At 34.4% G+C, this 26,036-nt stretch overlaps 1 protein-coding gene across 2 annotated transcripts in view; it reads left to right on the plus strand.

The window, feature by feature from the left end:
• Acvr1c (activin A receptor type 1C) overlaps positions 1–26,036 on the plus strand; it is a 72,593-nt gene that overhangs the window by 17,188 nt on the left and 29,369 nt on the right. For both annotated transcript variants that reach the window (XM_046426922.2, XM_046426921.2), the window contains exon 2: positions 11,249–11,479. In XM_046426922.2, coding sequence (XP_046282878.1) covers positions 11,249–11,479 — 231 coding nt within the window. The remainder of the gene's footprint in view (positions 1–11,248; positions 11,480–26,036) is intronic.

Here is a 26,036-nt window from a genome sequence, read left to right on the forward strand (position 1 = left end):
TCACCAACTCTCTATAGTCTTCCCCCATTGATTTGTATCTTCTCTACTTTAATGGAGACTTAAAAACTCAAAACTAGACTTCTATGACTTACTAGACCTCCAAATTATGAGCTCCAATTATTCACTTTAGTCTTTACCACAGTAAATTCTTCTCTGGAACACTATCTGAACTGTTATTCTGGGACAACAACTTCATGATTTTCTGGTATGCAGTCACTCATCCTGTTCTTTCTCATACTGCAAGATAGCCATTGATAGATTTGTATCTTAGGGCCATAGAACTTTAGGACTGGGAGTGATGTCAGAGATCATCTAAATGAATTCTTTCTTAAACACAACAGTTGAGAACCCAGCCTGAAAGCCATGGTTGCTAGAACTAAGATTAGAACCCCAGACTTCCTAACTTGGCTCCAAAATGCCTGAGATAAATTAGGGCTCATGCAGTGTTTTTTGTTTGCTTATTTGTTCTTTAAACACAGGTTCATTTCTCAATGCAACAGAGTGACAATTCCTGCTTATCACAAGATATTGCTTGAAATTGTATCCTTTAGGTATTGTTTCCATTTGGTAATTATTTTCCATGGAAACAAAGTTAAAATTGTATGGTTTGTTCCTTTCCAAGTGTTTATCATCAATTAAATCAGATTTGATGAGCAATATATTGAACACAAGAATGTAATAACTTTAAAAAATGTGTATTGCCCTCTAAGACCTGTAAAATAGATCTAAATGTGCAGACCAATCAAACACAGTATTAAGATTTGCCCACCAGTTCTGATGGAGGTTTTACAGGTAAATTTCTGGCTGGTAAACATTTGCATTGAGTGATCTTGAGCCAGGAGGGCCAAACAGCCTTGCCCTCTGAGCAAGAAAGTCCACTTTTAGTCAAGACACCTGGTCTGTTATTGTTAGCTTTCTTCATAGCTTGGAGTAGGTGACTTATTTTATTATTCAGCCCCCACCTCATTTTCCAGAATGTTCCATATTGAGTAAAAACTTGCACTTTAGAAATTGCCACTTCCATTTGAGACAACATTGTGGAGTGTGGTTATTGCTTGTGAACAAAACACAGGTTGAGATAAGAAAAGGCTGGACACGCAATCTCTGTATTTTCTCATATACAGTCAACTCCCAGATGAACAATTTATATTAGAAAAAGACAATTTAAAAAATGTAACATCCTAAAACATAATTTTGTTTTTCTACATTTGAAAATTTAAACAGATATCCTTGATTTTGGTAAAGTCAAGACTTTAATTCTGAGACATATGACTTGTCTTACCTGGTTGGTATTAAAATGCTTCCTTTTCCTTCCTTGTTGTCTCCCTGTCCTCTGTTTCTTTAGAGCTCTTTTGTTTTGATTTTTAAAATTATTATTATTTTAAACTGGCAAATCATAATGGTATACATTTGTGGGATACAATGTAATGTTTCAGTATATGCATAATATGGGATGATTAAATCAAGTTAATTACCCACCTTCCCCCAGTGATGGTAACCACTGCTATCAGGTATGACTTTATGGACACATAAACACATTAGTATGTGACCCATAGGACCTAAATGAAAGTATTATTATCAGCCTTTTCTTTTCTTCATATCCTTTGAAAAGACTTCACTAGCAATACTTGGGTAGCTGGGATCTTTGGCTGCAAACAAGATATCTTTTAAGTAGCCATCCAGGAAGGAGCATTTTCAAAACTATCCTCCTAGGCTAGAGAAGTGATCTTCAAGGTTGTTATTGTGTGCGTATGTGTGTTGGACTGGGGGGCACTGTTCCTAATGAAAAAGTGCATTCAAGTCATCATTGTATCCCTAAGTTTCTAGACAAGGGGTTTTAATTTGATATTTCAAATAACAGAAAATGAGCTTGTGAGCTTTTAATGTTTATTTTAAGGAAACATGGGTTTTAAAAAAGCTTGAGAAATGCTAACTGGAATGGAGGTCGTTCTGTCAAAAGGAGCCTGCATCCTGCCTCTGTGCCACTGGATGGTGCCCAGGTGTGCGGGAAACCATTCCAGGAGAACATCATCCCCCTCTGGGTTGCCTTTGCTTTCTGGCAGCAGAATTCAGTCTTGGAAAGCCTGGGCGTGCCGGTGACCCCAGGCCTGTCGGGCAGATAGGAGGAGTCAGCCCTGGCCACGAAGGGAAGGGATCCTAGCACCAACTTGCAAGTCCAGGGAAAGCGAGCGCAACTTCCCCGCCCGCCCGCCCGCCGCCGCTCGGTCCAGCTTCCCTCCCCTTAGAGGTGGCGCGGTGCCCACGTGCTTGTGGGGGTGGGGAGCGGGCTGTGGATAGAAACCGAATTCCAGCTGGCGAGTGGGTGTGACAGAAGCCGTTGACAAAGTGGGGGCAGGTTAGTGCCCATACGTTTCAGCCTCACCGCAGGAGATATTTCCACACTGCTTAGTGGGTGAGGACTGCGAGGTTTCCCCAGGCTGGTGGGTGCGAGTTGGACGGTCTTTCAGCACTGCTGAGAGGGTGCGGTGGAATTGGTACTATGAACATGCTGGGATGGTGAGGAGCAGGTGTGTTCCCCAAGGCTCACCTCAAAGAAACTTTCCGCCCCCATCCCCAACCCTGCCCCTGCCACAGCTGGATTAAGTGTGCCCCACCTCTGGGTCCCCAGGTGCCCTGCACTCATGCCTGGCTTTACCACACTTTCTGAACGTCCTTTAACCTACTGGACAAAGGTCTTTTAGGCACGACTTTTCTCTGTACTCCCTACCTCCCTTCCTTAACACAGTGTTTGGCATATTCTTTAAATAATGATCTTAAAAACTTTTTTAACATCTAAGGATTTACAGTAATTCACTTATCACCTGTTAAAAAGATTTGTGTATTATACATAATCTAGATAATCCATAAAAATTCCATATAATTTGAGATTGAAGTGTCTAAAAATAGCATGAGATCCTGGGTTCAATCCCCAGTACTGACACACAAACACACACATACACACACAAAAAAAAAAAAAAAAAAAAGAAGAAGAAGAAAAGAAAAGAAAACTGTCTAAAGACAATTGAAGCATAAAGTGGAAGAAAAATATGGGATATTTAGAAAACATCTGGATGAAGGATTTACTATTTTAAGGCAAAGGAAAAAGGACAAATTGGTAGATTGATAGATACACTTTATATTTATAATACTATTAGGAGTTTAATGAGAACATCACTAAGTATATCTGTATGATAACACCATAGAAAACTATTTGGAGAGGCCATTAGCCATGGTCAGTTTTGAGAGAGCAGATAAAGTGCTATTTATTTTATTTTACTTCCTTCTTCATATTATGTGTGTTATCTGACTTTTTTTTTCTGACACAGAATTTCTTTTTCCAAAACCAATGGGGATAATGTTTAATAGAAAGAAAATAAATATGAAAAGGACCAAGGATTTCCATCTTTACTTTATAAAAGGCTCTTTCAGATTGAGAAGCAACTTTAAGATTTATCCAAGAGATAATATCATGTATAAAAAGGTCACCAAAGAGGAAATCCAGATGATTTTTTTCAAGTTCAACCCTATTATTAAAGAAATGCAAAATAACTTCACATACAACTTTGATCTATTTTATAATTAAGATTTTAGTGAGAATTTGTACATGTGTCTGTGTGACCCCAGGACCTTGTACATTCGAGGCAAGTATTCTACCAACTCAGCTACATTGCTAGCCCCTAGATTTTAGTGAAAACTGCAAATGCTGACAAATGTATTGGGAAATGGGTACTTCATACAGAGTCAATGGAAAGTTAATTGGTGTATTCCAACTTCTTTGGAAAGTTATTTGACAATATCTATTAAGAATATCTGCTGTAAGAAAATACAGGGTCAACCATCCAACATATAGGCTCAGATATTGACTTCCTTATAAAGATTATTAAAGCTCAAGAAACAAAACCAGGAATCAATAAATGAGATGGCATCAAATTAAAAGCTTCACACAATAAAGAAGAGTGTGAAGAGACAGCATAGAGAATGGGAGAAAATCTTTGCCAGTTACTGTTATGACAGAGCATTACTACCCAGAGTGTGTGTGTATGTATGTATGTGTGTGTGTGTGTGTGTGTGTATATATATATATATATATATATATATATATATATATATATATATCAAGAATTCAAAAACAAATAACCCAGTTGAGTAATGGGCAAATGAACTAAGGCAGATGCTTCTCAAAAGAAGAAATAAAAAAGACCAACAAATATATGAAAAAATGTTCAACATCTTTAACAATCAGGGAAATGCAAATCAAAACTACACGAGATTTTATTTTGCTTCAGTTAGAATGGTAATCATCAAGAATATAAATAACAACAACAAAAAAATACTGGTGAGGATACCCAGAAAAGGCACACTTACATATTGTATGTAGGACTACAATTTGGTACAACCACTATGGAAATCAGTATGGAGATGATTTATAAGATTAGGAGTGAAACCACCATATGACCCTGATATTTCTCTCCTTGGTATTTATACAGAGAACAAAAATCAGCATACTACATTGAATGCCAAAGTAAATAGCAGCACATTCACAATAGTCAAGGTGTGGAACCAGTCTAAGTGTCAACAGATGAATGGACAAAGACAATGTGGAATATATTCACCATGGAGTTCTACTTGTACATAAAAAAAGAATGAAATCATGGCATTTGCTGGTAAATGGATGGAACTAAAGAATATTATGCTAAGTGAAATAAGCCAGACTCAGAAAGTCAAGGATCATTTTTTTTTTCATATTTAGAAGTAGAGATAGAAAAGGAATAAAAGGGATCTCACAAAAATAGGAGTCCAGTAGACAAAGGGGACTTGAAGGGGAAGGAGGAGAAGAGGAAAAGGGGAGGTACAAGAGAATGAAGTCAACCAAAGGATATTATGTGCATATGTGAATTTCTCACAATGAATCCCATTATTATGCATAACTATATGCATCATAAAATTTAAACAAAATAAAACAAAGACATCTAGTCTAGTTATGGAACCAGACCTTCTAGGTGTTGGGGATATGATGGTAGACAAAACTGGAGAAGGTCCCTGCCTTCATGAAGTTTTCATTTTAGTGGGGCTAATGCAAGAAATAGACTAATTATAGATTATGATAATACCAGAAGAATGAAGATATTTGATCAAGATACTTGATCAAGGAGAATCAGGGAAAGTTTCTCTGAAGTGAAGACATTTGAACTGAGAATTAGAAGGAACAAATGTTACAGGTAAAGGGCACTACAGGAAAGGCAGAGGTAGAAAAGAAGTTGTTCTATTAGAGCTGTGGAAAGAAGATAGGTGGTCTGGAGGGCTGAGTCTTAAGAGATGAGGTTCAAGGATGGGAAGAACTCCAACTGTTGGCCTATTCAGTCATATTAACAATGGTGGATTTTTGCTTTATTCTAAATGCCATTGGAATCCATTGAGCATTGCTATTCTCCTAAGTAGAAGACAATAAATGTCAATGCCCAAGACTGAGGGAACATTTAGGCTGTCAGTGTAAGAAAATAAACTCTCAGATAAACTAAGAATCACATGGTGGCAGAGGAAATGTGCCCTCTGAATAGGAACACTCTTTCTGTGGTGCTTTCAGCGGGAGATCCCAAATAGGGTTCTTTTCTCCATTATGTGACCACAAGGACTATATTTGGACAAGGGACTCCAGGAAGTATGTGTCCTTTCTAGGCAAAAATAGATTTAGATTTCTCTGCATTGTGCCCCAAGGCAGTACTATCCAACTGCCACACTTCCCAGCCCACTGAGCTTCAAATTCCACAGGTAGAAAGGAGAAGACTGTCATCTCCCTGTCTCTTGGTTCTGCCACATTTTCATCCTCTGAAAGGGATATTTTAATGGAACATAGGCAAATAATTTTGCCACAACCTATTTTAGATTAGGTTACATCTCTACATGGAATCCTACCAGGCTGTAGGAGCTGAGGGAATAACGTTACAATAGTAATTTTGAAAAAGGCCTTTAAAAAGTGAATCTTTCAGATCATAGCCAGGCTGATATTAAAAAGTATTCAACTGGTTATTTCTCTCCATTAAAATTTTTTAAAATCGGAGTAAAAGCTTTATGACATTATGCCATAATGTCTGTATTTAGTTACAATTCTGAGTTCATAAGTAAACAAAAAAACCACATCATTATAGCTAATTTTAACTCTGTCCTTAAGTTACTTATATTGAGAAGGATGTCACAAGTTCAGAGCAACCAAGGACAACAAAACTGGAGGGGTCTTTAGAAATCTCAAGGTCTGGAGATACTGAGAAATTTGTCTTCTTAGGTAGCTGTGGCAGAGATGAGCTGAATGCTCTGGTTTGTTCAGTGCTGCCTTTAGACTGAGGAAGTTCCACGTGGTTAATATTATAACTCACAAAGTGTTGAGCCCCAAAGCTGGAAGTTGAAGCACTTCTCCTGGGCAGAATACCTTCTGGTATGGTGGTTCCAGGCACTCTTAGCTATGAGAATGAGCCCTTCTTGAACAAAGTTTCACTTTGCACAAAGGAGAAATTTCCTTTGCCGTATTTTGGAAGTTCTAACATTTCTTGGATACAGTCTGGCAAATAGAATTTCTATAATCTGAAACTTTATTCAAAGTCCATTTGGCAAAAAAAAATTGTGTTTGTATTGCCCATATTTAATAATAATTTTTTTTCTTCCCCTCTTCTATTTTTCCTTACAATTAAGAAAGGCATGTGCTTTGAAATGACCACATGGCATGAAATTAAAAACTTTAGCAAGGATTAGAAAGGGAAGACAGACATTTGTCTGGTTTGTTTGACTGTCTGGTTTCCTTTAGGTGCACTGTACTAGTTGCCCTGGCTTCTTTGCTATGGTCATACTTTTCAGATTTAGAACATGGATGAACTTGAATTGTTCCCTTTGCAAGCTCAGAAGCCTGCAAATGATGGAAAGATCACATATTCAGAAGGATCTGAGACACTTTTTCAGTTGAAAAAAGAAAACAACAACTCTATATTGTGTTTGATACTCTGGTCATAAATTAGAAAAACTGAATAGAATAATGTCTGAAAAAGAGGAAAGGATATATATTAGAGGTTGACATTAAGCCTTGGCCAATAGATATTTTAGCACATAGCCTCAAAATATGGGAAACAAGTAATATAAAGCCAACTTATTAAAAATAATATCTAATTCAAAAAACAACTATTTGTCAAAGAAATATTTGGCTTTTAAAGAAGAATAGGGCATAAGTGCAAATTGATAAATTTGGTTCTTTATTGTTGTCTGATGGATATTACTCTGTACACCAGGGTGTGCTAGCCATCCACTGTAAATATGGATGAAAATTTATTTTCTGGTTGATTGGGAATGTGTACATCTTTTGGTGGATGTGGGTAACAGATGTCTTGTGGGTAACAGATGTCTTGGCTTTTACAGACTAATTGGCAAAGAGGGAGTGAAAGGGAGATAATTAAAGGGGTGGGAGTAGACACAAGAAAAGTGCAATCTTCCTTGTGGGGAAAAATCTAATAGACCTCTTTATTATGGGTAATTGCCTCTTCTTCAACCTCATTTGCTATCCCTTTCCATATGACTCAAGTACATTGTAATGAGAAAGTATAAAATAAAGAATAATAAGGCAGGACAACTGTCTGCTAACAACCAGATTTATCCTGTCATGGAATATTCTAATATAATTGACTCAATTAATATCAGATTTCTAAAAAACAATATGAAAGCAAAAGTCTCATTGTCAAGACCACTTAAATTTTAATACAACATAGAATTTTTGAGGATAGTTTAAGTAGTTATGTGTCAAATGTGACTACATAGTGGACTAGTGGAAAATGAAAAATGAGAGCCTAAATATGTCATATGTTACTTATAGATCATAGGCCCCGTTTGGTTTTCTGTTTGTTCTCTGTCCATGCAATAGTACTGCTAATTGACCTGGAATGAATAGGAACATTTAGCAGATGTTGAAAGCCATTATCATTAACAAATCCTCAATTTTGTCAGTGTTTTCCATTGTGCAAGATTTAAAGTAAGCTGTCATTTTCTGTCTTAACTCTATTACCTAGGTCTATATTTTTCTGGATGGTAACTTTTACTTTAAGCTGAAGGAAATTTTTAACACCTATTAAACATTCAGTGAGTATCCACACTACTCCTTGATAAGAACTGTTATGTAATATTTTTATAAGAACCAGTTAGTGCTTGGAAGAGAAAGTATCAGGACAGGTATTTAGATATTTACTTAATACAAAATTTAGATAAGCTGAAAGTTAAGATTACTTATTCTAGATGCAAGTCACATGCTACTGACTTTTATTTAACCATATGTCTCACCAGAAAATGGACAGGTTGAATTTGTTTAAAAATAGGAACAGTTTTTTAAAAGTTTATTGAAACAATACAGATAAAAAGTCAGTTATCAATTATTAATTAAATATTAATTTCTTTCTATTGTATAACAATTATATTTTATTCACAGTTGCTAGAAACTACTGGGCTGGGAGAATTTTTTTTTTGAGAAAATCGCAGCTTTGATGGGATAGAAATAGTGTTGCTTGTGTAGTCTAGAGACTGTTCGATTAAGATGATCACTTGATCTTTTTGAGCCTCATTCAGTATCTATCAAATAGTGATAGTGACAACTCCCATAGCTTCACCGGGAATTATATGCCATGCTGAATGTACATGAACTAGCACATGATTTGTTGTTGAGTAATTCAGGGTTGTCTTTAGAGAGTGGATCCATATTCCTTGGTTACTTGCCTTGATTTTCTGGCTCAGCTTCTCTTAGAAAAAGAAAATTCAAGGACTCTAATGAATCTTGTTACAGATGATTTGAGGTTGTATCACAAGAGTTACTCTTCTTCCCATCTTTAGCACCTTAAATTATAAGGGTGAAGAACAATGAAGGAGGGGAAGTATCTTAATTGTTGAATGTTTTCTATATTTTGTAATAATAGGTTTCCATAAATGTAAATTATAGAGTTAGAAAATATTGGTAATATATGAGACTTTAAGATTCCTGGATGCACTGTCCCTACTCTGGTTTATTTCCCATTTCCAATGAAAGGCACAAAGGCTCTGTACAGTCAAATAGTTTCTCCAGAGTCAATCAGCAATTGAGTGACAAGGTAAGGGCTAGAACCTTTCTCTTTCTCTGAATTTTTTGTCTAGACTATCATCAACCATCACTTGCTCTGTGGCCATCTAGGATCTAGTCTGGACCATCAACAGAATAAGAACATTCAACTAATACTTGGCAGAGCAGAGAAATGCATTTCTTTATCATGATTTTTAAAATGATCTCTACATCCTAAATCATTCAGCCATTCCCTTATGGACTAAACATATGTTTTGATTGTTTGTGTAGACAACTGGCTTTATCCTCTCCAGTCATAGGAGAGATGCTCACTATAGGTTTTCCTGTAGGCCAGAAATTGGGCTAAGAGCATTACATAGATTAACTGATTTATTCTTTACAGCAGAACTATAAGGATGCATATTTCATTTTTATTATTACCTTTCATAAAATGAAATGGAGGCACAGAGGGACCAAGTAATGCCTATAATTACAAAGCTAGTATAAGCAGCATTTGAAGGCCTTTTTCAGGTTGGAGTTGGAAAATGCTGGAGAGATTCCACTGCCAAAAGACAGTGGGTTAATGAATGCTCTCTATATGAACTCTTATTTATGCAAGAAAACTACCTTAACACATTTTCTAAATCACAAGCTTTTGTACCTATAGCTCTGTGGGATCCAGATCAATATATAATATATAGTTCTACTATAGCATATAACTATTGAAGAAAGAGTATGTGTATTTACATTGATCAATACTGCAATTAATAAGGTAGTGAGCTTGTTGTGCTGGATCCAATGTTGGTAACAAAATATTTTATTTGGGGATTTGCATTTCCCTTAGAAAAAAAAATATATATATTTTAAATATACATATTTATAATGTTTCCCTTAGGAAATATTTGCTAAAATATGATCTAAATGGTATTTTATAAGTCAAGAAAAATTACCAAAAAAGAATAATAATAATTTTTGGCTGATTAATGTATAAATTATTTTCCCTTACATCCCAGTTATATGGGAATATTACTCATTTTGCTCCCATATTGATATTTGAAGTTGAGTGAAAGTCATCATTTATATACCAAATATTTTGTGAATATGAAATCATCCCTAAATTGATTGATTATCAGTTTAAAGTCTTTAATTTCATTAACAGTGGTTACATGGTAAAAATTTTGGACATTCAGATAATTGTAAAGAGGCAGTTAGGATTTACCAAAAAGTTCATCAAAGTAATACAGAAAGCTTATTTAGTGTTGTAGTATTTAGGAATAATCTACTTAGATAAAATTTGACTAAATTCCCCACAATCACTAGACACTTCATATTGGTAAACATTTTACACAAAGAAATGGTGTACCACTTCATTAGAGAGAGAGAGAGAGAGAGGTGTAAAGGGAATATTGAGGTATATGTGGACATGAACAGATTAATTTTTTAAAAATATAATTTTTGAAAGTTTTATTGTTACAGATATATTAAATTCTACTGTTGATGTTCTTTTCTTTATGGAGGAGAGATTTGCCTTAGAAAGAATTGCCTGAAGGTCATGGTCTATGTTCAAATGACTCCCATTCTAAGATGTATATATTTCTTAGTGAAGAGGGAGAAGTATAATGGCTCATCAATGCCTTAAAGCTACTTTGACAACATCAATAAGGTTAAAATGTCATAGAATACAGAGAATCACAACCATTTTTTTTGAGATATAAATTTCTATTGTTAGTTCTGTGTGTAGCAAATGCACTTAAATGGTTAAAGGGGGAAAGGTAAGTGAACAGAACATTGGTTTGTTTGGCTACACAGCTGCCACAACCATACTTTGATGTTCTGTGAGTGATGCTGGACAGCTCCCCTGTTGCTGTGATACTGTTTCCTAGCATTTTATAGGAGCTATTGATTTAGGAACAAACTGATGAAGCTTCAGAAAGATTCAGAGCACAGATAATGAAAATATAGTAGCAGCTGAATAAATTCACAAACACTAGCAATAGTAAATGATAATTGGATAGCCTACATAACAAAATACAATATTGAGATACTGTAAAAGTAGAGCATGTATTTATCAAGTATTGCTTATTTAAACCCTTCTTTAATGTTTATAAAGGTTGATTTTCTATTCTCAAGTAAAACTAAAGAACTTGCATGATCTCTTTTGCATTTTAAAGCTATTTGCCTTACTCTTTGCAGGATTGAAGTGTGTATGTCTTTTGTGTGACTCTTCAAATTTTACCTGCCAAACAGAAGGAGCATGTTGGGCCTCAGTCATGCTAACCAATGGAAAAGAACAGGTGATCAAATCCTGTGTCTCCCTCCCAGAGTTAAATGCTCAAGTCTTCTGCCATAGTTCCAACAATGTTACCAAAACTGAATGTTGCTTCACAGATTTTTGCAACAATATAACACTACACCTTCCAACAGGTAAGAGGTATTATTTTTAAAATTCATTTCAAATTTCCTTTTAATCTTGGGAAATTATAAATAGTGGAAATCAAACTGTCTTATTTTTTTTAAATAAGAAAATATGCTTCACTATTCTCTTTTTGTTCTTGACTCATAAAATTCTCTAGAGTCCAGTTGACATTGATTTTTTTTAAAAAATATTGCACCTCACTGTCAAAACATTGACACTGGCATAGCCATTTTGAAAAGATTTGTTCACATAAAAATTGTCTTTTTTGAAGTGAGTAATGGACCTAAAATGAAATGTAAGTTTTTATAAATTTTTCTAAAGGAAAATAATTGAGGAACATTGATATGTATACAAATAAAAGAAAGACAAAGGAAAGAAACGATGAGCACAAATCTAATCTCTGACAGAAAATAGATAACTAGGTTAGCCCTAGTGGAAGTGAGGATGGACAGAGAACATTTTGGGATAATCGAGATGCAGTGGTGGTTATATGGTCATATGTATGTGTAAAAACTCACCAAACTGAAAAATATAATATGTATGCATTTTATTATATGGAGATTATGCCTCAATTGAGTGGATTTTCAAAGAAGAAAGACTGATTTTTGACTAAATTTAAGGGTAGAACATGGACTCAGATAGAATTCATTGTAAATACTTAATCAGAGTTCATAGTTAGACTGGGAAGGACTTGCATTTTAGATGCTCTAAGTACCTTTAATTTTCCCAGCCACATAGGAAGTTTTTTGTTCTTTTGTTACAAAGTACTGTCTTGTACTCATACTGACTGGCAGAACATGGTCTTGTGGATAATTTGTTATTGAGATGACACATTAAAGAGACTCTTGACACAGCTGATGAAAGGACTTCCCTCCATATTTCCTTATCTTTTGTACTTAGTTATGGATAAGATCAGTACAGAAGAACTAAAAAAAAATAGAAAAAAAAACCATTCCACATTCATGGATTAAAAAATTCAATATTGTTAATATGAGTATCCTCTTCAAATTAATCTGTATATTCATCTCAATCTAAACAATGAATCTCTGGCCCAAGGAGAAACTGGGGAAAAAACCATAAACAAAGAAAAATGTTCATGATAGATAGATCTCAGAGGACCACCAAATAAAGAAATATATGGAATGTGAGGCAGAGAGAATAGGGCAATCTAAAAACCAAGATTGCAAGTAGATTTAAGGAATGAAAGGGGCCAAGCATAATTTTTGAGGTTGTATATATAAGATAATGTCTTAGAGCAGTATTTCCTAAGAGTGAGACAAGTACCAGTTGTGGTATATGAAAAGATTTTAAGAATTTTCAAGCTGAGTAGGCATGGCAAACACATGTGATATTGAATTTTATATGTGCACACTGAAATGTATATTAAAATACCACACTGAACCCCATTAATACGTACAATTAATATTTGCTAATTAAAAATTTTTAGAAATTTTTGGAAAAAACACTAAATAATATTAATTACATGATGATATCTTCTCTAATTTTCTTAGTTTTCCTGACTTTTGTATCAAGCTTTCTCATTTCCAGATAGTGTGTCTTTAATACTTCATTCTTTTCTCTTTTAAACAGAGAGAAAACACAAAATATCTAACTAGAATGCAGTAACATTGATGGCTTACGTAGTTATCTTCTATTCATGGCAAGCAAACTTTTAAATTTGTGGTAATGATACTAGGTTTCTGTATAAAATAAATGTTTTCAGTTAAAAATTAGTTTATGAAAATTCTATAGTGGTTTATAAATATGGTGATTTAAGTAAATCTATTGATCACTGATATATTTTCTATCATTGTAGATTAAATATTTTTTCTTTTAGAGTTTCACATGAAAGGAGTCATTATGGAACACATTTAGGGGGTTTGACTTCCTTCACTCTACATAGTGTTTTCAAAATTAATCCATGTTGGTTGTATTAGTAGCTTTTTTATTTTTTAAATGCTCAGTAATTACCAATTATATGTACATAAGAATTTTTTAAAGTCCATTCATGTGTTGGTGAGTATTCAGGTTGTTTCCACTTGCAAACTGTTATTAACAAAGTTGTTACGAACATTCATTTACAAGGCTTTGGAGAATGTTTTCATTTCTCTTGGAAAATAACCTGAGTAGAATTGTGGCATCATATGGAAAGTGTATGTTTAACTTCATAAGTATAATCTCATAAATAATTTTCAAATTGCTTGTATATCCCCAATAGAAATGTATGATAGCTTCAGTTAGGTCCATCCTCTTGCTAACACTTGGTATAATCTGTTCTTTTGATATTAGCCATTCATGTGGTTGTCTAGTTGTATTTTATTTTGGTTTTAATTCATGTTTTTCTGATGAATAATGATGTTGAATTATTTTTATGGGTATATAAGTCATTTCTGTATCTTCCTTTATGAAGTATCTATTCAAGTGCCTATTGAAATTGGGTTATTTATCTTCCTATGGTTGAATCATATGAACTTGATACATATTCTCATACAAGTTATCATCATATATATTAATTGTTAATATTTACTCCCACTCTGTGAATTGCCATTTTATTTATTTTTTCATTGAATTTGTCAAGCTTTGGGATGCTATTGTGAATGGTATTTTTAATTTCAAAATGTTAATTGCTGCTATATGAAATAATTAATTTTGTATATTGACCATATATCCTGCAAGATTGAGAAAATAAATTAGTCCTAATAGTTTTTTGTTTTAAAGATTCTTTGATATTTTCTAAATATGCAATTATCTTATCTGGGAACACAGGTTGTCTTTGATCTCCATTCTGGTCTGTATTCATTTTGCTTCTCTTTCTTGCATTTTTTTGCATTGCCTGAGACCTCCTATAATGATCAATAGGGGTGATGAGAGTTAGGGTTCTTACCTTTTCCTGGTCCTATGAAGAATGCATCAGTCTCTTCTATAGGGTGTTGATGCCTATTATCAATTGAGGGAATTTGCTGTTATTTCTAAGTTGGTGAAGTTTTTCTTAAATCTTAAATGGAGATTAATTTTTTTCAAGGATTTTTATAAATTTATTGAGGTTTACATGTTGTTTCTTCAGTATGTTGATGTTATGGATTACATTAATTGAGTAGGAAACATTTTCTACAATAAGGATGATATGTATTGTCCAGCTGCTAATTAATGTCTACAAGAAAATGCTACATGATATTTCATTGAATTCAAATGTTTTGACTTAAAGAAAGAATTTGTATGTTTAATGACATTTTTTTTGTAAACTGACATTAAACTACAAGGAGAGCATGTGCTCAATGCAGTCATCTCGCGTGGGACTGTTCTCTCTTTGAGGCAGAGATGGATGGTTATTAGCTGTATTAGGAATAGCAGCTGTTTGAAGAAGAGTTGGGAACCTCCAGGCTGAGCACCCACACAATGAGTGCCAACAGCTCCACAGTTTCTATGTCATCAGAGAGAGCAATTGATATCCCCTGCTCTGCCTAGTAGGGATCTGTCAATTTCAGATGTGATCACCTATATGTGAAATATGGAAGAGAACTCTGAAAAACAAATTGTGTGATATTTCTGCAGTACTTGAGAGTCAGCATCATGTTCATGGGCAAATCAGTAAAAGAAAAAAAGTCGGGTGGTGATCAGAAGAAGTTGAGCAAAATCTGGGGCTTCCCTTTGTGGCTCCAGCTGAAAGCCAAGTGGGTCCTTGCCCCCCTGGCTCTTTCATCCATCTCCCCAGACCATGGGGTCATTTCTGAATAACCAATTTGATATAAGTGCAGTCTCTCAGTCTTGGTATGTTTTAGCTCTTCTGTCCTTACATGCTGTTTGCAATGATCCTTGCCTTGTTTCTTTGTGACAAAATTTCTACCTTAAATACAGCTCATGCCTCTCCCACCCCAAACCCTTGCTGCTTGTACGGTAGTAACTCAGCAATTGCGGAACTGCTGGCACTTGCCCTTGCCCTCCTGAAATCCTCTTGAGTGTTTGATGCTAATTCATAAAAGCTTAGTGGCTTTCATACAGGTTTTGATTATGACACATAGAAAGAAATGCATTCTATTTAATTTTCCCCTTCCTGACATGTACAATGAAACAAGATTTTCACAACGCATACTCACCTTTAAATGTGTGCAGTGCTTTGATTCTTGCTATTTCATTAAATAAAAATGCTAGTCAGATCCCACTAATAGGTTTGTTCACAGTTCAAGAAACAGTACTTTAATTGATATTTAAAATGTAGTAGTTTTAAATGGAGTAAGTACATTTATTACTTTAATTCACTAGTATAAAAAAACTATTTGAAATTTTGTTATGATTTTAATTTCACACATTTTCTTTTTAAATGACCTTTAAAAAACTTCTTACTATTCATTTTAAATATAAAAATGGATTAAATTTAAGTCAAATTAATTCAGATTATTATGAGTAATATTTAATTTAGATCACAATGAATTCATTCATTTGCCCTTAAAAAATATCTTCTTGTTTGATACTACACATGGGTTTAATTTTTTAGGCGTTAATCATTTTATTTAATAGAAATAATTTTATGTTCTGGCAGAAATATACTGTTAGAAAACTTGCCTCTTCCCTGAACTTTTGATGTCAATAAAGAAATGATCTTCTAAGTTCAACTGCTTATCACCAGTAGAGTTTGTTTTTATGTTAAAACAGTCCTTTATTTGACTGGTAATTAAAGTTTATGTCTACAAACAACAAATATACTATTATTTCCATAAAACGAATATGGTACTGAATATTTTAAAATTAAATATAGACTATGCAAATCAGTTAAACAAGAGAAACTTCTATGTTTCCTGGAGCTTATCATAATTTCCTCTCCATTTTTATTTTAAGACAGATAAGAGCTTTCTTCAATTCTATCAGTGCTATTTCATTAAATAAAAATGCTTTTATTTAACCATCCTTATCTCCTGATTTTGTCAACCATGCACTTGGCTCCAGGATCTGGCAGATACCTCCAGGGCAAATGGCATCAATGCTCTGCATGCAGTCTCAGGATGCTTCACTGTGACTCTAGTCCCTCTGATGTAGCACTCCCAGGCTTTGTTTCCTGCCTGGTTCCAACACAGGCAGGATTGTACTCCCTCAGCTTCCTCTCAGATAAGGAGAGAAGCGATTCTGGTGGGAAAAAATCATCTTCAGAAATAATTGATACATCCCTTAATTATCCAAGAATATTTTCCTTTCAAAAAGAAAAGAGATATTTGCATAAATTAGTATGTTCTATGGGAAAAATCAGGTTGGGTGAACAAATAATAACAGGTGAAAGAGTCTGACACTCAGTGGATGATGTTTGCAGTGTTAGTCCCTGCATGGGTTCTGTCTGTGAGCCCCCCCACCCCCCGATTTTTCTCACTGCTTTTACTTATTTGGAATTAATTTGGCTTTTTGTCTCTATCCTCTATTTATTTCAGACTCTTTTATTCATATTTTTAAATCTTTGAATCTCTGATAATTTCAATATCTACAGTTTCTGAGACTTTAATTCTGCTCTTTTAGATTCTGCTGACTCGTATTCTTGCTAGTTTCTTTCCTTGGATTTTAAAAAAATTATTTTATTTATTTTTTATTTTTTACATTGTGAGCTTGTATTGTTGAGAACCTTATCTGAAGGAACTTTTGGAGCCTGTATTTAATTAGCTGATTCAGAGAAGATATTTGTTAGTTTTTGCCAAATGTGTCTGGGGGTGCTACCAACTCCAATCCATTCAATTCTAGAATTTGGTCTTTGGGGCCAACATGTAGAGTGAATCCTGGCTCTAAGCTTGCCAGTATGGTACATAACTGTGGTGAAGAACTCTTGGAGACAAATGTTTTTCTGCTCTACCCAAAGTCAAGGTTGAGACATAGGAGGGTACACCTTGTCTCTTTGTGGAACACCTTTTGTTTTGTCTTGTATTCAAGGAGTCACCATTTATATTTGCCTGAATTGATAAGAATCTCTGTCCTGACCTTCACTGTTTCAGGAACCATCCTTTATCTCCTGACTTTGTCAACCATGCACTTGGCCCCAGGATCTGGCACATACCTCCAGGGCAAATGGCATCCATGCTCATGCACCTCTTTGCATTGGCACTGTGGTTGTGGCTGCTGAGCAATTCATTTATTTTTTCCACCCGCTTAATCATAAAATAGAAAAACATTTTTTTTTTCATTTGTATTTTATTTAGCATTTTCATGTGTACCAAAAGGATTTCTATGGACATCTAAAGTGTAACTTGGCAAAAGTGTAAATTCTAGGATGGTTTATTTTTGAAATGATACTGGCATAATTATCTATCCATCTGGAAGAACACAGGGTTGTACCACAGTGTCATACCATATACAAAAATAAATTGCAGCTTGATTAAATATCTAATTGTGACATATAAAACAATTTAAATGTCAGAGGAAAATTTAGAAAAAAAGATTTTTATGATTTTATAGTATGGAAGCTGTTCTTAAATAAGACAGGAAACTCACTGCTATAAAAGGAAAAGAGATAAAATTGACTACATGAAAACGAAAATAATAATGGATGATAAAAGAGAACATAAATAAAACCAAGAGATAAATTAAATATTGGATAGAAATATTTATAGCATATATAACTGGGGAAAGGTAACTATTTTAAAAGATAGACTGACGAGAGAAGGATCAGAGGAGAGGAGGGAATGGGTGGGTGTTAAGTGAAAAAATGAGCAAAGGACACAAGTTTTGTAGAAAATAAAATCCGAGGTGGTCAAGTTTTGAAATGATGTGCAACCTCAGGAATAGCTGGGAAGATAGAAATTAAAATGCTGACATACTATTAGATTGGCAAAGGTTAAAAAGAGTGACATGTTAGGATGTTTTCAACTAAAAGCATCAAAAAATTAGATAGTATCATCTTCAATAATAAAAGAATTCACTGAATCACATGGTGAGAAATCTGGAAGCAATCTCAGTGTCACCATCCGACTTCCAGATTTCTTTTTGCCAGTTGTGGATACCCTCATTGTTTACAGCATGATAGTTTTTCTCTGATTCTTTTTTTTTTTTTCTTCTCTGATAGTTTTCCTCTGATTCTTTTTTCCTCATGTGGATCTGTTTTTATTATTGATGTAGGTTTGGGGTTTTGTTCTTTGGGGGCTCAAGTTTCAAGGCAAGCTCAATTTGATTTGCCCAAATTAGCTAGTGTACTAGAAACTCTATTTAGTTGAGATGTCAAAGGTCTTGTTTCTTATTGCAAATTTAGACCACAAATAAACTCTTCTGCTTCTACCACCAATATGGGCTTTTGGCTTATTACAAATAAATAAGTAAGTAGAATAATTTGTTCTTGAGAACCTGTGAATGAACCTATCATGCATACTTTAAGGTTTTTTTTTTTTTCTTTTTTTTTTTTTCTGCTGCTTGGGTGGTACAGGACTTTCCAGATAAATACTTCCTTTAATTTAGTTAGAGTCACTAAAGGGACCATAATTGCCTGTCAGAAAAAGTACAAACTCTCTCTGGTGGAAGATACTTTAAGATTGGACCTCAAAGAGACACAGCAACCATACTTTGAAGGACATGATCTGTGGTGCAGACTCACCACGCACTCAGCAAGGCAGCTGAGTCAGAGCCAGCAGAGAAGACCACACACCAGAAAAAATGGTTTCATATATGATGGTTAACAGACAAAATTTACAGACTACCTATGTTTTTAAGTTTAAAGGAATAAAAGGCAAACTTGAAAATAGTTTTTGGAGAATAGGAAACCATGAAAAAGTGAACTAGCAGATGTGAACAGTAGCAGAAAAAAAAACTCCTTCAAATTAAAACAACAACAACAAAGGAATGGATTTGACAACAACTGGTATAATAACAATTGAAGAGAGAATCAGGGATCTGAAATACAAGTCAGATGAAATTATTTTATGTGCAGTATGTAGAGAAGACATAATGGAAAACATGAAGAAGATAACAAACAGGAAAATGTAAGGAGCTATATCATCTGCTCTTATGAAGTCAGAAAGAGGAGACAAAAATTGGGCAAAAATGTTTATGTGCAGAGATAACAATTCAGAATTTCCCAGAACTGATCAAGTATGCCAGTCCAGAAATCTCAGAAATTTAACAAAAATCAAGAGGACAAATACAAAGAAATCCAAAACTTGCCACATCATTGTAAAGCTACAGAACACCAAAGCAAAGAGAGATTCTAAAAGTTACAGAGAACAAAGGTAAATCAAATTCAAAAGAGCTACAGTAGGCTGACATCTTCTTAATAGCAAAAAATAAAAGGAGAAACAGTGGAATTGTATCTTCCATGTTTGAAAAGCAAATAACAAAATTCTGTATACAGCCAAATTATCTTTAAAGCATATATGTAAGGCAAAGACATTTTTAATTAATATAGGATTACATTATGCAGAAAATAAAGGAGTATAGTTATCCAAGAGTAGAGGAAATTCCATAGGATGCCCTTCAAGTATAAAAACTTAAGGAGACATTAAGGAGGAGTGAAGAGTAAAGAAAATGAAAAACATGTGGCTGATTCTAAAGAATCTCCATCAATAATAAAGTCTGTGGCTCTTTAAAAAATTATACTAAGTGATCATTGAATATAAAAATAACACACTATATATGTCAGGAGAGGCAAATGGAGTTAAAATGTTCATAGGGCCTACTTTAGGAGGAAAGTAAAGATATCATTAAGCATTATTTCAAATGTTCTTTGAAATGGCCTGAGGTCATTTCTCCACACCTATAAAATAATAGGAAGTGAGAATGTTCTCTGTAATCTACAACAGAAAAAAGAATGGAATGATGGAATCAATCCAACAGAAGTCAAAAAGAGAAAAGGACACATATACCAGATATGACAAAAAGAAAGCAACCAACGTATGTCATTCATAATTAAGTGTAAATACATTAATGTAAATATACTATGCAAAGATTATCAAATTGGAAAAGAACTAATTCAATTACCTGTTGTTTAAAAGTATGTATATAAGATGAAATTTTAAAGAAATATTTTAATTATTGTGATAGAGAAGATATGCTTTATACTTCAAAAAAACAAAAACAAAAACAAAAAATAGTATTGGGTGACTCCTATTAAGAGCAGACAAAATAAACTTTAATGCAAAAAAATTACTAGAGCTGAAAATGATCAGGGCTGGGGGTGTGTAGCTCAGTGGTGGAGTGTGTTTTTAGTGTGCATGAGTCCCCGTGTTCATTCCCCAGCACCAAAAAAGTTCATTTTATGTGCATGTAAGAACACAGCCTAAAAAATAAATAAAATGTTATGAAACAATAAGGAGAAATAGAAGTCCATAATCTCAGAGGGAGATTTAAAAGTAGCACTGACCTGGTACTTGATAGATATTTTCCTAGAAAATGATTCCCAGACCCCCCAAAATCTTAGGACATTAAAGAACTTAAATCAGGATCTTAAAGCAGGCAGTAAAAACATATTCCCTTAAAGAAAATTTCAAAGCCCAAGAGGAGCTACTAGAAAATTACGCTAAACTTCCAGGAACAGATAATTTTTACATAAACTCTTCCAAAGCATGTGTAAGTATAAAATATTCCATAATTCATTTATGCATAATCTTAATATCAAAGCCCAACAAAGGAAGTAGAAAAAAAGGAAAATTATGTCCTGCTCACTCATGAACATATATGCAGGTATCTAAAATTTGAATAGGAACCATATAGGATGCTGAGATCCTATAGGGAGTATGGGAACCATAGTTGAAATTAACCAAAGTTAATAAGAAGATGATCAAATATAATAATAAAACTGTTGTTTAAAGACAAGGAAATAACTATTCCTCAAATCAGGATAATGGCTGCCTTGGGGAAGGGATAAGGTTGTGATCATGTGGAGGTATTTTAGAGAGGAGTGGGGAATGCGTAGGTTGTGAATTGCAGTTTATAATTACTTGTTTTATTCTACCTAGATGTTATATGCACTTTTCTGTATACTCACTATATTTCACAACAAATGAATAAAACATCAAATTTCAAAGTTATATTTATATATTCTATTAACCTTTGGAGTTGGGATGGGAGAGAATTGGCAGAGGACATTATTTAACTCTTTCCTTGCAAATTCCAATGCTGTTTGAATTATTATTTTTTTTCCTAATGAAAACCAAATTAAGTTAAGGTTAAAAATGACTATCAATAATTGTTTAAAAGACATCTGGCAGCCTTCAACAACTATTTAGTAGATCCTAGATTTTTAACTGGTCTGACAACTGTTCACTTAATAGAAATATTTCAGCTGCTCTTGCAACTAAGTATGGCCAAGAGACTTGAATTCTGGCTGACAAGGCGAGTGGTAGTGTTTTGGAGAACTTCTGAGAAAGTCCATTAAAACAGAACTGGCACGTTGATGTGCCATTCTCCTCCGTGTTGCCTGGATGTAATGGTTGGACTTCTGACTTGGACCACAAGGGTGATGCTGCACTATAGAGATGACAACAGGAGAGCTGAGAGGAGTCTGACTGACAACTTCATGGAGACACCTGGCTAATAGAACTACCCGTCTTCCAATTCTTTGTCAATGGGAGAAAATAGAAAATTCCTACTTGTCTTTTTCTGCTACTAGCAGTTAAATCCAATTCTAATTAACACACAAATGGCAAAACAACTCAACCAGAGTTCTGCCTGCCTGGGGGATGTGTGTGGCCTGAAGACAAGTTTTATTTGATCTATGCAGTTTCTGGAAAAGAAAAATGAATGTGTTTATAATGTTAAAAACATTTAGAGGCTGCTATAGTTGAATAGTTGTGCCTTTCCTTCATTCACGTATTGGAATCCTAATCCCTAAGGTGATGGTATTAGGATTTGGAGCCTTTGGAGAAGAGATTAGTCATGAGGGTGGAGTTTTCATGAATGGGATTAGTGTCTTTATAATAGAGGCCTAAGGGAGCTCCTTCTACCAGGTCACAGCAAGAAGTTCCCACCTATGTACTAGAAAGTGGGAGCTCATCAAACATGGAATTTATTTGTGCCTTGTCCTTGAACTTCTTAGCTTTTACAAGTGTGAGAAACAAATTTATATTGTTTATTTTTTTAAAAATAGCTTCCTAATCCTGATTCTTAACTCGTCTTGAAAAATCAAAATATTTGGCATCCCTGAAGTGTCCCTTGTGGTATCAGTTGCCCAAAAAGGAATAGTAACTGACTTTTCCTTTTGGGGCACAAGAGTTTCCTATTCTTTGTGTTCACTCAGTATGTATGGAGCTTATGTTCACTATTGTAGACTTCCCACTATCAAGAGTTTAGTTTATTCTCTATTTTAATATTGTTGGGTTTTTCTGTTTGATATAATTTTATACCATACCTTTTTTCTCCTTAACATTAAAAACAATTTTTTTTCTATGTGAAGGAAACATTTTGTAGCTTATTCTTTCATGGCTGAGTTACACTTCAGTTTATAATGAAGGATTTCTTGTGATTCTAGGTGACATCAAAGATATGATTATAAGCTGGGTGCAGAGGTGTACACCTGTAATCCCAACAGCTCAGGAGACTGAGGCAGGAGGATCGCGAGAAATAGAAATAGCTGATGTCAAATTGCATCAAGAACACTCTATAATTGTTCATGGAAATTTTCCAGCATGAGGTTAGGAAGTCTGGGCAGAGAAGCTGGTTATTTATAGGGTTAATTTTGATAGGAATTGCTATTTAGTTCATGCTTACACTAATTGCAATCCTTCATAGGGAATTAGACTATTCAAAAAAACTTTCAAGTTACAGGCATCTTTGTTCCCATTTTTTCTCCTAAAAATTCAGTACTTGATAGTGTAAGTATAGTGATAATTTCTGATTTTTTCCTTTAGATTTCAATTATTTTAATAATAATATTATATTGCCAGGTGGTGATTCATGTCTATAATCCTAATGACTTGGGAGGCGGAAGCAGGAGGATTATAATATCAAGGCCAGCCTCAGGAACTTAGCAAGACCTTGTCTCAAAATAAAAAATAAAAAGGGACTGGCAATGTAACTCAGTCAAAAAGCTCCCTTGGGTTCAGTCCCCAGTACCAAAAAAAGAAAAAATAATAAAGTAAGAGTATTATATTATAACTAATTTAAAAAATTAGTTTCAGTAAAAAGAATATAAGCACAATGTTTAAATGTGGGTGCTTTGTTAACTTAAGTATAATTCTCACCTTCCTGTTCTGTCTTTCATTGTGTAAAAAGAGTAAGGAAGATTAATTATTTATTATTTTATGTTAGTGGATAGTGTATATTGATTAGGTGTATTTCTAAATTAGCCTTCAGTTTCAACCAAACCACAGTTTTGCTTCTGAAGAAGACAAACAGCCAAAACAAAATCAAATTTATCAAAAATTAGTAATTTTAAAAAATGCAGACTCAGGAAGTGAGTGTTATTCTTTTGGGATTTTAAGTCCTGTTATCTCCATTCCTTTAAAAAATATCAATTGTTGTTTTTAACATTCTTATGGCTTCTATTTGAGACATAAATTCTTTGCTGTAGTCAGGATAAGGTGACATGTGCACGCTGAGAAATGCTCATGGGACCCCTTGTGGAATTGTTCTGCCATCACATGAACAAATCCATTTATAGCTCACTCTCTGAGGATTCAGTGCACACCTGACAGGTGTGCCAGACAGGCTTTTCTTTCCCTGTAAAGTGAAAGGTGCTATGATTTTATATTTTGGAAAATTCTCTGAAGTATAAGCAAACAAAGAAGTCGGAACTTGTGCTTTAAAAGTTTAATACAGGAAGCATTTCTTGTCTTCAGAAACAAGTACACTGATTTAGGTTAGGAGATTTTGTTCATAACGATGTAATTGGAAATTGAAAGTGAAATTTATAACAAAATTTAAATTGAGGATTATGCATTATGTAAGGCTGTACTCTCTCAGTCATGTAAGTGCCATTATATTTTTTTTGGGTGATTATTATATGCAGGACATTGAGCTAGGTCAAAATGTGATTATCCCACATCAATCTTTTCCAAGCGAACAAGCTGCTTTGTGTGAATATATTAGCTGTTATACTAGTATAGACTTTAGGACAGGGAAGTGTGACTTTTCCTTTGTCATCAATATTTTAAGTACCTTCACTGAACAAGGCCCTCTGCCATGAGCTAGGAAGAGAAAGGTGTGAGATATGAGTGTGGCTTCCAAGGAACTTTCATTTTTCCCATATAAAGCATTGATTTAAGGAAAGAACCTAAAATATCCCTTGAATAATTACCTTCTGATTTCTTTACAAACATGTATCATTTGAGAATATGTGTTTCGATGGCAGAGATGAAAAGATGATCAATTTAACTGCCTTGCAAGTAAAGAAAACTAATAGTGGAACCTATTTAAATTCTCCTTCCTACATTTTATTAATCTAATTTCTCCTGAGTAAAAGTTTTTTTTTTTTTTTTTTTTTTTTTTTTTTTTTGTACTGGGGGATTGAACTCAGGGGTACTTGGCCACTGAGCCACATGCTCAGCCATATTTTGTTGTTGACTTAGAGACAGAGTCTGGCTGAGTTTCTTAGTGCCTCGATTTTTGCTGAGGCTGGCTTTGAACTTGTACTCTTCCTTTGTCAGCCTCCCAAGTCATTGAGATGATAGGCGTATGCCACTGTACCCAGCTCTGAGTGAAAGTTCTTCATACTTTTAAGTCAATGATGATATTCTTCAATCCAATATTCTTATTTTCTTAAAATGTTTTTAAAAAGCATTATTCTTAAGTTCAGATGCTGATGGGTAAAAGATTTGCAGTCTTTAGATGTTCTTCACATACTCCCGGAAAACATACCACAGGGTAAAAACTGTCCTGGAAATATTTTTACATGCGATGCCCCCTGTGTGCTATAACATTAGTAAATCTGACCAGATGAAGACGGTGTGCAAATAATCACTCACAGACTGAACACTGAACAATGGAATGGCCCATCAATAGTTCATCAGATTCATTTAAAATGTCAAAATAATTGTTATTTTATTTCTGTTCCTGTCATGGTTTAGTTGTATCTCTAGGTTAGAAAATCTTCTGCTCTTATTTAGTACATGAGGTAAGTGTTGATCACACCACTTTTGACTGGTTATTCTCAATTTGTGTAGAATGAAGACCTTTTGCTGTTACCTACAGTGGAGAACCTTGAAGGGATCTACCCAAATCAACTCATAACTGGATTATACCTGAGGAATCTTACAATGGTCACTGTAAAAAAGTATGCTAGACAAGTGGGAGGCAGGCCAGTGTAGGTGGGGTATCTGCCTGTAATCTGTGAGCACAAAATTGCATGGGACGGTGACAGGTAAAACCAGCATTTGTGACTTAGCTCCAGCCTTGTTCAGTGAAGTTCTTAAAATATTGATAACAGGGGAGAAGTCCAAAAAGTCTATGCTAGTATAGCCTCCCTCCCCTCACATCTAAATTATTCTGTGAACAATTTCTAACTTCTTTACAAACATGTAACATGTTAATGATTTCTCATTGCTTAGCATGTCACTCTGTCTTTGACAAAAGAAAGTATTCCTTTTGAGTTAATGAGGCACCTTTTACTATCTTAGGGGTAATAGATTCTTCAGTTGCAGTTGCACATATTATTTTTACTATTTTGCCTCAGAA

This window comes from Marmota monax, unplaced genomic scaffold (assembly GCF_021218885.2).
Source record: "Marmota monax isolate L192 unplaced genomic scaffold, Marmota_monax_Labrador192_F-V1.1 WCK01_AAM20220418_F8-fsc00048, whole genome shotgun sequence".
NCBI classification, from domain to species: Eukaryota; Metazoa; Chordata; class Mammalia; order Rodentia; family Sciuridae; genus Marmota; species Marmota monax.